The 13,175-nt window shown below is 43.1% G+C and overlaps 1 protein-coding gene across 4 annotated transcripts in view; it reads left to right on the plus strand.

The window, feature by feature from the left end:
• Positions 1 to 13,175, plus strand: part of TTC7B (tetratricopeptide repeat domain 7B) — a 157,967-nt gene that overhangs the window by 129,876 nt on the left and 14,916 nt on the right. For all 4 annotated transcript variants that reach the window (XM_084840811.1, XM_084840820.1, XM_084840837.1 and 1 more), the window contains one exon: positions 3,223 to 3,425. In XM_084840811.1, the coding sequence (XP_084696937.1) occupies positions 3,223 to 3,425 (203 nt within the window). The remainder of the gene's footprint in view (positions 1 to 3,222; positions 3,426 to 13,175) is intronic.

Below are 13,175 nucleotides of genomic sequence, written 5' to 3' on the forward strand. Positions count from 1 at the left end.
CTGGAAGAGGAGGTTTTGGACCCGTGGCCACTCACTTGTGGGGTGCCACAGGGTTCCATCCTCTCCTCGATGCTATTTAACATCTATGTGAAGCTGCTGGGGGCCATCATCAGGAGGTTTGGGGTGCAGTGTCATCAGTATGCAGATGACACGCAGCTCTACCTCTCATTCAAATCTTCACCAAGGTTGGCCGTAGAATCCCTGTCCAAATGTTTGGAGACGGTGAGTGGCTGGATGGGGAGGAATAAGCTGAAGCTGAACCCTGACAAGACCGAGGTACTTTTGGTGGGAGACAAGAGGAGGCTGGGGGATGTTGACCTGGTGTTGAATGGGGTACGGCTAGCCTTGAAAGACCAGGTCCGCAGCCTGGGGGTCATTTTGGACTCCCAGCTGTCCATGGAGGCTCAGGTGTCAGCTGTGAGCCGGACAGCGCTGTAACAACTCCATCTGATACGGCGGCTGCGTCCCTTCCTTCCCGACTGTCTGCTCCCATCGGTAGTACATGCCCTGGTCTCCTCTCGTTTAGACTACTGTAATGCGCTCTACGTGGGGTTACCCTTGAAGACAGTTCGGAAGCTGCAGCTGGTACAGAACGTGGCGGCTCACCTGATTAAAGGCAGCCGCCGGCAAGATCACATCACTCCAGTGCTGTAGGAGTTGCACTGGCTACCAGTTGTTTTCCGGGCCTCATTCAAGGTGTTGGTTTTGACCTTTAAAACCCTATATGGTTCCGGCCCAGCCTGTCTTAAGGAGCGCCTCCAGCAGCACCAGACAGGCCGCTTAACAAGATCAGCCTCGGATGGCCCTCTCTCTGTCCCATCAGCCAGGACAGCTAGACTGGTGGGGACGAGGGAGAGGGCCTTTTCTGTGGTGGCCCCCACTCTGTGGAACTCCCTCCCTAAGGAACTCCGTCATGCCCCCTCTTTAAAGAGCTTCCGTCGTGCATTAAAAACGTGGTTGTTCAGGCAGGCATTTGGGGTGGGTTAGGGTATTTTAGAAAATGTTTTTATTGTAGAATTTTACTGTTTTAAACTGTCTTATTATATGTTGTACATCGCCCAGAGTGGCTGGGTGACCAGCCAGATGGGTGATTAATACATTTAATAAATAAAATAAATTAGCCTTATGTGTGAACCAAGCCATTAAAGGATTCATGTTGTCCCTGCCTTCTAGCTGTCCTGGTCTTCATCCCTCCACTTAAACATGCTTCACTTCTAAAGACAACTGATACCCAGGACTACTGGATAGAATCATAGAATCACAGAATCATAGAATAGTAGGGTTGGAAGGGGCCTACAAGACATTCGAGTCCAACCCCCTGCTCAATGCTGGAATCCAAGTCAGAGCATCCCCGGCAGATGGCTGTCCAGCCTCATCTTGAATGCCTCCAGTGTGGGAGAGCCCACTACCTCCCTAGGTAATTGGTTCCATTGTCGTATTCCTCTAACAGTCAGGAAGTTTTTCCTGATGTTCAGCCAGAATCTGGCTTCCTGTCACTTGAGCCCATGATTCCATGTCCTGCATTCTGGGATGATCGAGAAGAGATCCTGGTCTTCCTCTCTGTGACAACCTTTCAAGTCCTTGAAGAGCGCTATCCTATCTCCCCTCTGTCTTCTCTTCTCAAGGCTAAACATGCCCAGTTCTTTCAGTCTCTCTTCATAGGGCTTTGTTTCCAGTCCCCTGATCATCTTTGTTGCCCTCCTCTGAACCCTCTCCAGCTTGTCTGCATCCTTCTTAAAGTGCAGTGCCCAGAACTGGACACAGTACTCCAGATGAGGCCTAACCAGTGCTGAGTAGAGGGGAACTAGTACTTCCCAGAATTTGGAAGCTATGCTTCTATGAATGCAGCCCAAAATAGCATTTGCCTTTTTTGCAGCCACATCCCATTGTTGGCTCATATTCAGCTTGTGATCTACAATTCTAAGATCCTCCTCGCTTGTAGTGTTGTTGAGCCACGTAGCCCCTATCTTGTCATGCCGACTGCTTGGATGTGTGTGTGAAGGCTGATAGTGGAGAAGGAAGTTAGATGTGATTCGGATCATGTCTTTCATGGTATCACAGGAGGCTTTCAACTCTTGTTCAGACAGAGTTAGGAGACAGGACTCTGCAGATGATCAGAGGCTACCCCCCTGCCCAGCTTGAAAAACACAAGGCACTGAATTGTAACTAAAAAGTGAACTTGATTATAAAGAAAATAAGAATTCACATGATGTTTAAAATAAAAGGGAGAAAATACTTCAAAAAGCATTAAAAATGCAAAATACAAGATTCTGCTGGCCAAAGCCTTCCACAGGGCATGGTGCTAAGCTTGGCAAGCCCTCCCCGCGTTAATCTTTTAAAAGATTATCTTATTTCAAGCCATTTCAAAATGCAGTCCACCATATGTTTGGGGGGATTCTGGGCAGCTCTCGGACAACTAAGTGTCACGAAAATTCTTCCTTGCTCTCTGATGAAAACCCTTGATCTGCCCAAAGACCCCTGTTTGAATCGATTCTGTCCCTTCTCTGGTATTGAAAACTTTTCCTATCATGAATGGCACATAGGACTTTTTAATGAGGGGAAGAACTAACGCTGTAGTCAATCATAAAAGAGTAGGCAGATAGATAAGGATTTCCATATTGTGTAAATGTAAGGGAAATGACTTCTGCTTGTCTATGTGATAGAAATAAACATTCTGCCCCTCTTGCATGAGACTGGCTGCCTACACAAGAGAGTCACACCAGCAGAAAGGAAGCTTTCAGTGGTGTTTTTGTCTTTAGAATTGTGGAGCTGGTCAGGTTAAGTTGGCCAAACTTTAGAAATCCAGCCAGTCCGCATTCACCAATCCATAAGATTATATTCTACATATGGATGTATTTCTGTAGAGGAGAAATAGTAGGGACTGGGGTGCTGTTCTCTTTTGCTGGAAACAACGCATGCAACCACATGGCTGTCCACCTTATTTCTTCCAGGCCTCAGTCCTGGAATTGAAATCTGTTTTCAGAGCTGAGCCCAGGCATGCCTGCTTACTTCTCCACCTCTATTCTTTATGCCATTGCATTCACAAAACCTGGTGTTTGAAGAGAGTTCATGAAGAATACAGTGTAATGTAGCATTTAATTGAAAATAAATCTGTGTCTGCGGAAAGCTTCCTTGGAGAACTAAGTTACAATGTAAGCATAAGGGAAAATATTAATTAGGGGAAAATAATTCGTTCCTATTTCTTCTTCATCTTCCTCACAGCTGAAGTATACATAGGAATTGGAAAACCTGCAGAAGCCACAGCATGTACTCAGGAAGCTGCTAACCTCTTTCCAATGTCTCACAATGTTCTCTACATGAGAGGTCAAGTGGCAGAACTTCGGGGAAATATTGATGAAGCCAAACGCTGGTATGAAGAGGCCTTATCTATCAGCCCTACACATGTCAAAAGCATGCAGAGATTGGTAAGTCCAACTTACACAATATAATGTATGTGAAGTGCTTTGAACTCTTTGAACACACACTATTCAGATGTGAAGTATGATGATGATGATGATGATGATGATGATGATTACCCTCAAATATTGGAGAATCACAAGTTTGTTAAGCAGTTGACAGTGACATACAGGTTATTAGTCTCCAACTGATAGGATGCTTCGCAGTGGTGCCATGACCATCTTTTGGGGATAGGGAAACAGAAAGAGGTAGGTAGGTAGGTAGGTAGGTAGGTAGGTAGATGGATGGATGGATGGATAGATAGATAGATAGATAGATAGATGATAAAGGTAAAGGTGTCCCCAACCAGTCGTGTCCGACTCTAGGGGGTGGTGCTCATCTCCATTTCTAAGCCGAAGAGCCAGCGCTGTCCGAAGACACTTCCATGGTCATGTGGCCAGCATGACTGAACACCCAGGTGCACGGAACGCTGTTACCTTTCCCGCCGAAGCGGTACCTATTTATCTACTTGCATTTTCTTGCTTTCGAATTGCTAGGTTGGCAGGAGCTGGGACTGAAGACGGGAGCTCACTCCGTCACGCAGCACTCGGGTCTCGAACTGCTGTCCTGCCGACCTTCCAGTCTGCAGTTCAGCATCTTAACCACTAAGCCACCGCGGCCCCCCAGATAGATGATAGATAGATGTAAAAATAAAAGATACAAAATGTTACAGGTTAGATTCAAGGTGGGTCTTGAAGCCTGGAATGTCTTGAGCCTGGAAAGATTGAAGGCCATTGTTTATGTCATTAGGAACTGTTGTTCATTACATCTATTTAGTTAGTGTGCCATTTTTTTCTAGCTCACCCCAGTTCAGGCAAACTAGACATACTAATTTCTCAGAACTAATGATTAACCATGGGTTTAATTTCATTATTTTCTCATTCTGTGATATTTTTCATTCACTGTGTGCTCATAATTGCCTTTAAGACTACACTGTATTATTATAAGTGAAGCATGTATTGGCTGACACACGGATCTTCAGGCAGGTGTTCATTTTCATCGCACACCAGTTTGAGGCAAAGGAAATGGTTTTCTGAGACATTTTGTGTTTGTAGTAATCATTTTATCTACCGCTTTACACATTTAAGGTGCAATGCTGTGCATGTTTAGATAGAAAAAAGTCCATGCTGGCTGGGAATGCTGGGAGTTGTAGGAGTTTTTTCTGTCTAAACATGCTTAGGATTGCGCCCTTAAAGCGTTGTGTTATTATCTTGTCTGTTTTTACAACACTGGTGAGGCAGGTGTGTTCATTGACACCAGTGACAACTTTCCTCCCATTGCAAATAGCAAACTCTGGGACACTCCCCCCACCCCTCCAATTTTCATCATGACTGCGGAGGATTAAAGCCCTCTTGCCCCAGCACCATGATCCCAATCTGAGGGATGAGGGCAGGGAGGGCACCAGCTTTTTGTTTGCTTTTTTAAATCAGCCAAGCAAGGGCTGAAAACATAAATAACATCACCTCCAGTTTGGCCCTCAGTGAGTGTAGAAAACAGCTTGTAGTGGTCCAGAAGTAGACAAACCAGTTGGAGTTGTGTTAGGGGGTGGGGGTGTCCTTCAGATGTCAAGCTTATATTGTGTCTTGTTCTCTGCCTTGGAGAAAATAGTACTTTGTCACAAAGTTTTCTTTTGTAAATTAAACAGTAAACATTAATCTGTTCCATTAGAATGTTTATTACAGGTTAGTCCATTCAATGTAACGTTGTTGTAATAAGAAGCCATTTTAACATACCTGTTCCTGCTACATATAGAGCTCGGCAGAAGGTTTATAATCCCCTGCTTGTACCAACATTTTAATTCCAAAGTAGGAGCTTGTTTCTGCCTAGGCCCCTCTACATTATTCAGAGCAGTTTTCCCTCATGCATCCCTAAGGGAGCACATAAGGCAAAACACCAGAAAGAAACATAGAATAGGGAAAGTATTTTTGTTTTACTTTCCTGGCTTTTCAAGATAATTGAACACATTGACAAATGCCAAAAGGTGACTTGTAAAGGAAGTAGGTGGTAGACCAAAAGCAGCACGTTTCAGTTAATAAAAGCTATATATTAATTTTTTTCTGCCTTTCCCACTTGAATTCACTTGAAATAAACAATCTCTACATGCACATTATGTTCCCAGTAGAGGCTTCTCTGTATTTCATAAGGGATAGAAGTTCCTTTTCACAAATAATAGGAATTGGACTAGAAGAACTTCCCTTGAAGCCAGGGACAAGGGTCCACCTACAACAATTGTGACTACTTATTCCTTTGTCTTAGGCAAAAGAGGTCTGCTGCTCCAAGTGCCCTTTCCCTTGCCTGGCCCGATGTTTTTTCTTCACAGTTTGAGCCACTGCCACTGGTAGCCAAGTGGGCAATATGCTGTTTCATTCTTTCATGTGTTTGACTTAACATATGCACATTTCTTATATGTGTTTCTGAATGTCCTCATTTACCCATGCACACAAACTCACATATGTACCTAACAAACCCAGGAATATAGGGACGTTTTACAGAGGTACTGTACTTCAACAAAATCGAGAAATTAGCTCACTGTCAAAGATTACAAAGAAAACACAACTTTCTTTTGCCTTGAAAGTATACAGAAAGAAAGACTGATTGATACATTAACCCCATTGCTTTATACTTTTCTGACAGCAAAATATTAAAACCTATTCTGTTGCCAAATTTGAGTGGAAAACGTATGTGCTGTCAGGTGCATGGTTGTGTCGTACCGGCATTTCTGCCTTCCCTGCCCTGGAACGCCCCCCAGAACACCCTGTTTTCATCACTCCACGCTTCTCTTCCAAGCGCGGGGCCGTTCCGGGCTGCCTGCAAGGCAGCACAGGAGGGCGGGGGAGGTTAGTTCTCAGGGAACCGACGTATCCTGTGTCTGTCTAGCTGCTGACTAGCGACCATAGGATTGCTCCCTAAATCGCTTTGTATGTGGGTTAACTCAGTTTCAGCCAAAAGGTTAACAGTTTAGAGATCAAAAGTTCAACTAGACTGTAGAGCTCAGGAAGTTTTGCTCAGGAAGCCAGGAGATTGAGAGGTTCAACAGAAGGCTGGAGGAGGAGGAGTTTTAAATGTGAGGTGTAGAAACTTAGTTTGCAGAAATGAATAGGAAACTACCCTCCTGATTGGTTTGAATTGGAGAGGTGGAGAAATCATTTTAAGACATGAAAGCCTAGGCAGAGGGGCAGAGAAGCAAAAAAGTAGAGGAGAGTGAAGGACGGAAAAAAAGCCCAGTGTCATAGAGGAAAGAAAGAGTCAGAGCTGCCAGATCCGATCAATTTTATCCGCAAAGTGCCTTGCCAAGGCCTCACAGGAGGCCTTAGAATGCTCCAGCGGTTCCGGAGCAACTGGACCAACCAGGCTCCAGACCACTTGGAACAGCCTCCTGGGACAGCACTCTTTATATTTATTTATTTGGGATCTAGTATTTGTAGATATTATTATATATTTTTGTATCTTTTATTAGGTTTCAGTATAGAAGGGCACTGTGGCTTTGCCGCTTTGATGGGTTTATAAAACAGTTTCTAAGGCTGTTAATGACATTAAGAATTACTACAAATGAACATATATTTATATTTGTTTGTTTTTCAATTTATATTCCACCTTTCCACTACAAATAGTACTCAAGGCAGCTAACAACAATACCATTTAAGATAAAATATAAATTATAATTAGAACCTAAAAGCAAATCCATTAAAAACACATCAGTAAAAAAGAAATAAACAACACTCACTAGTTAAACACTAGTTCAGGAACAAATCAGCTTAAACACCAAAAGCCTGCCTAAATAAAAATGTCTTTGCCTGCTGACAATGAAAATTGAGTCAACTGGCCTCCCTTGGCAGGATGCTCAAGAGCCTGGGAGCAGCCACTAAGAACCTCAAAACTCCAGACAACCTCTCCCATTGATTTCAAGATGGAACCCTGAAGGACACCATAAGCCAATAGGCATAGCATCAAACAGGAGTCCACCATCACCACCTTCTGAAATTGCCCCTCCAAGAAAGACCCTCCATGTGCCATCCCAGCCAGGCAGTCCAGAAAGTTATAGTGGTCTATGATAGGAAAAGTTGCAGAGGGTTCCAAGAGAGCCAACAGGGACACCCCCTTGACCAGTTCCCAGTGTAGATTGTCCACCAAGATGACCAAAGAAGTCTCCATCTCATAATCCACCTCATCCAGAAATACCTGGAGCTTAGATGCCACCACATGCCCCAACAGCTTGCCCAAGAATGGAATATTGGAGACTGGCCAGAAATGATCCGATATGGTAGGGTTCAGAGAGGTGTTTTTCTTTTAGCAAAGATCTCACCACTGCCTTTTCTAGGCACGAAGGAATTATACCCTGTTGTAAAGAAATGTTTGCCGCTACCGTTCCCCACTCAGCCAGTTCTCCCCAGCCACTTTTATAAGCTAAGAAGGGCAAGGGTCAAGCACATGTGTCATTGGTCTCAACTCCCCAAGAATCCTGTCCACATCTTCAGGCAATTTTCAGATTGAAAAGTATCCTTTATAACTGGACAAATAGAAACAGATAAAGTCACCAGGGCCAAATGTATACTCTGTGTGAGAACAGATACAACAATCATTTCCACCTCTTCAGGCCTGTTGAAGATGTAATATATAAATTTGAAACACCCAGACTTTATCCATGATCAAATCTGACTGTTTGCACATTACATTTTCTGCAGATATATAGGTGCATAAATGATTCCCAAATCTCTCATATTCCCAAATAAAAGAAGAGTCAGAATTGGCATCTAGTCCATCAGTGTTTTCCTAACTTGGCTTAGGTTCTCTAAATAGCAGTTTATGGGATCCTTATTTTAAAAAGCAATGATTGAAAGTGGGCAATGTAAAAATGAGGATGGGGGAGAGAAAGAGAAGTACTACTTGAGAGCACAGTATTTTATACTGAGAGCATAATATTTTAAATTAGTGATGCCCTGAGAGTTCTGGACAAATGTTAGGATTGTTGTTGATCATGTCTTTCTGTTGGCAGAGTCCAGATAATTCCATTAGAGAGTGTGTGTGTGTGTGTGTGTGTGTGTTTTAAATCAAATCAAGTGGAAAATATTACTGAAAGTAAGTTCCCATCTTGTAGTGAAACGGGATTTTTTTAAATGGTCCTTTGAAGTTGAGATGGTGCATGGCTGGTTAATGTGAGCTTTCCATTTATTGCCTCATTTGTATGTTATCTTTGGAAAAGATTTTTTTTCCATTGCTTATCAGTTTCATGTTCACTTAAACAGAAGCAGTGCTATGATTTGGTCTGTTCCTGTTTGTGAAATAAAGATATAATTAACTGCAGTGGTTAACTGACGCTCAAGCTGGGGCAACTGCCTCACAAATCATGGTCGTGTTCTAATTGCATTGAACTAATTGAATAATTTCTATCCAGACATATGATGTCACTGCAATTTGCTCTTGTTGTATGTCAGTTTAAAGTGGTGCTGCTCTTGAGGTTCTCTGACCTCCTTTACAGATGGAAGTTCACTTTTAGATAGAATTATGTAGTGTGTTTTATTACCATAAAGTTTTGTCGAACTGTGCATATTGAATAGCAGTATGCTGTCTGAAAGGTGGAAGAGATGCACCCCCCCGCCTTCTTAACCAAATACAAGGAGATGCTGAATGCTTGTTGCTCAGGTTACTGCTAATGCAGTTTACATTGCAACCCAATGGTGTACGTGACAATGCACTAATTTTGTATGTGTGCTCCAATTTTTGCGTGTGTAAATACATCAGTATCAACATAACTGTACTATAGGTCAATTTAACTGCAGTTTAATGATTTTAGATTTTTGGTTTTTGAAACTTGCTTATCAGGCAAGTTTCCTGGTGACCTTCAGAAGGCTGGCAAAGACATTCCTCTTTGAGGGCTTCTTGGAGAGTGATTCTGGCTCTTTGTTTCAGATTGAAGATGAAATCCAAGATCATGTGAACGGAATTATGCTTGTGCAATGGGACTTTCCTCCCCTCCCCTGTGCTTCTCCCCAAGTCTTCAGTCTCCTATGCTCCCAAACCCTCCAGAGTTCCATTGTCAGGAGGAGTTAATTGGATGCCATCCTATTTGTAGATTTTTAGGCTTAAATCGAATGTCATGCAAGTAGACTTCTGCTTGACAAATGGGACTTCCCCTTGCTTTCCTCCACCCTGGTACTCCAGTGTGTCCCTAGATCTGCTCTGGAGTTTCCCCCAACCATCCAGAGCTAAACATCTACAATTAAAATCAATATAAATATATTTTGTGCTGCCTTGAGGGCCTTTTCCCTGCATCCCAGTCTGCCACCTAAGGTCCTCTGAGGGCTCTCTGCTGCAGCTGCCTAATGTGAGACTGGCAGCCACACGCAAGAGGACCTTTGCCTTTGCTGCCCCTCAGTTGTGGAATGACCTGCTGGTTGAAATGCGCCTGCTGACCACTCTGAAGATTTTTAAGCAGGCATTAAAGACACTGTTATTCCAGCAGGCCTTCCCTTTTGAGAACTCTTGTTCCTTTTTGCTGCCCTTTGTTTACTGTTTTTAAGCTGTGTTGTCAATTGGCTAGTTGTCCACCAGCGGACTGTGTCCAACTTCTGCTAACCCTTGGCTTATACTGTTGCAGTATTTCAACAAGCAAGGTTTTTAGGGAATGTACTATTTAGTCTAGAATGTACTATTTGAGACTGTAACCTGACTTTGGAAAAGATACCTTTGCACCATTGTTCAGGGCTTGCTTGGAAAATTTGAGAATTGGACAGAGAAACTATACTGAAAGGGAGTCGGAATGCTAAAAGGAAGTTTCCATGTCCACGGCTGGATTTCTTCATATAAAACATTTGACCTGGAACAAAAGCTCTTGTATACGACTATGTACTTATGGTCAGATATTAAAACTGAGCTAAGGAAACCACCAACCTCAAAACAGTATGACAACAAAGGCTCTGTTAGTACTACAGGTGAATTAACAGCTTAAGCTGAGCATCACACAGTCCTCTTTGGGAGATGGTAGAAAGTGTAATGTAGGGGAAGCCCACGAGGTATGTGCACATTTCTTTACACCCCTGCTTTGGAAAAATGTGTTTTATATGTAACTGGTTAATAATGGAGTAAGACTCTCAAGTATATATTTCTTACCCAAGGCCTGACTTTCAAAGGTGTACTTCTCGTTTCCCCTCTGGGTATCACCACCACCATCTGTGATGAGGCACATGGCGGCTGGGAATAGGGCTTTCTGTGTTGTGGCGTCCCATTTGTGGAACTCTGTTCTTCAGGAGGTTTATCTGGTCCCTATTGTAACATCCTTTTTTTGCCAGGCAGGCAAGGGCCTTCTTATTTTCCCAGCCTTTTATTGTTTGAAGGCGTTTTCCACATGGCATTTTACTGCTGCTTTTCGTCTGCTGTTTTTTTTTTATTATCTGTGTATTTAAAAATAATGAATGGATAATAAATTAGAGGATAGAAAGCTGCCTTACTATTTATCAGACTATTTGTCCATCTTGTCCAGTATTGTCTGTTTTGGCTGGCAGTAGTTCTCCAGGGTCTCAGGTAAAGTATGATCACCTGCTGCCCCATCCTTTTAAGTGGAGATCCTGGGACATTCTGCATGCAAAGGATGTGCTCTACCACTGAGCTATGGGCTTTCTCCAGGAAGGATCATTCACATAGATTGCGACACAGATTCTAATTTGGTACGGTGTTTTTGTGTAAAATATATGCACACGTTCCATAATTAACTTTATATAAGGCTCTGAGGCTTACGCACTCAAAAAAGGTTCGCGTATTCCATTTGTACAGGAAGTGTGCTACATGCAGGGTTTGACAACTCCAAAGGGTCGTCTTGGAGTTTTGATTGCCAGCTTCCCTGTTTTACCGTTGTGAAAACATAATGAATTTATGGGATGTGCTGCTGCAAAATGTGGTGATGGCCACTAGCTTAGATGGCTTTAAAAGGGGAGTAGATTAAATTCATGGGGGGAGGGGTGTTGTTAGCTCTATCAGCACCTGTTCACCTTGAGAGCTATATGGAACCTCCATGTTCAGAGGCAATATGCCACTGAATTACCAGTTGCTTCAAAACAACACTAGGAGGGGCTGTTGCCTTCATGCTCTGCCTATGGGCTTCCCAGAAACTTCTTGTTGATGACCATGGGAAATAGGATGGACTTTTGGACTGATGAGGTAGGGCTTTTCTTTATGTTCTTACATTGCAGTGTAGAGAAATGGTTACCTACATCAGCCTTCCCCAGCCTGGTACCCTCCGGATGTGTTGGATTACATAGCTGGCTGGGGGATTATGGGAGTAGTAATCCTAGACGTCTGGAGGGCACCAGATTGGGGAAGGCTGGCCTAAGGGAAGGCAGATATTTTCTTCTGTTGTCTTTAGTGCTAAACAAGTTGCACATGCTTACACTAGTACTTTGAATATTACCTTTTTGAAAGCCTCATTAAGATTGGCTTGGTTTTGTTTTTTTAAAAGTAGTAGTAGAAATTAGTTGAAGCATTAGTCAGTTGAGCTGGCAATTGGTGTATACTCATCCTACTTTAATTGGTACGAATCATGAGTATATTATCTTCTCACCAAATAAATATAAATGGAAGATAAAGTAGTCCCTCTTCATGTCACTTTTTTGTTTAACTCATTTCATGGAAGTCTTTACAGATCTAAGCTGCTGCACAAAGAGGCTAGTAATGGAAACATGAACACAATGGCTACGTAAAATTTCAGAGTTTATAATCATAATTCTTGGGAGGAGAAGGGAAAACTTTGATGACGTGGATAGCGTGTGGGAGACACAGGACAGTATCCAGTGCTGCCTATCCCTGAGCGGGGCCCACCACTATTTTCATCCAATGACAGCCAGCCCCACTGATTCCATTGTGCAAGTAGCACCCATTGCTTGTGCAATGGAGATTTAGTTCTTCTGGGGTCAAACTCCAAAACGAACATTTCTGCTTGTTTCTGGAATGGGGCAGGTCGAGGAAGCTAACTTATGTGAGCTGTCTCGACCTGCCATTCCAGAACTGGCATTTCCACTCAATTTGGGTTGCCCCCGGAAGCACTAAATCTCTGTTGCGCAAGCAGTGGGTGCTGCTTGTGGAATGGAATCGACGGAGCTAGCCGCTCGCGGGTGATCACTGTTGGATTCTGCCCATCGGTTAACATGCCTGCATTTATTTATCTGTTTATTTATATTATGTTTGTCTTTGTATGGCTGCCAAATAATGTATGTCTTCTGGACAGCTTACAGAATTAATACATGCCCATTAAGTCCAGTGGGCGACCCTGAGCAAAGTTGTTCAGCCTAATCGACCTTAGAGAATAAGAAGAGAAAAATTGTAAGGCTCTTGGCACGCTGACGATGGTTATAGAATAATGATAACAAGGCAGATAGTGTGCAGGTTCATCCGTAACTCTAAATCGTGGTTTATAACTACATGCATGAGCTGGAATGAGCCCAAACAAAGCCTCAGGCTCATGTGCTCTCTCTCCCCTCTCCTCCTGTAAAACAACTTCTAAGAGTTTCATTTCACAAATCTTGGTTACGTACAAAGCAGAGAATGTGATTTAAAACAAATGCTGGTTAAGCACGACAGCTTTATAGCCCATAGTTTGAAGATGGCTTGTTTAAAAACTGAGCAGAGTTTGCTTTAAAACAGGGGTGGCCCTCCAGATATTTTGGCCTACAACCCTTACAGTCCCTCACTATTGGTTATGCTATGTAGGGTTGATGGGAGTTGTAGGTGAA

Source organism: Heloderma suspectum, chromosome 1, assembly GCF_057233095.1.
Source record: "Heloderma suspectum isolate Gila_16-S chromosome 1, 16-S_ref, whole genome shotgun sequence".
Classification (NCBI taxonomy): Eukaryota; Metazoa; Chordata; class Lepidosauria; order Squamata; family Helodermatidae; genus Heloderma; species Heloderma suspectum.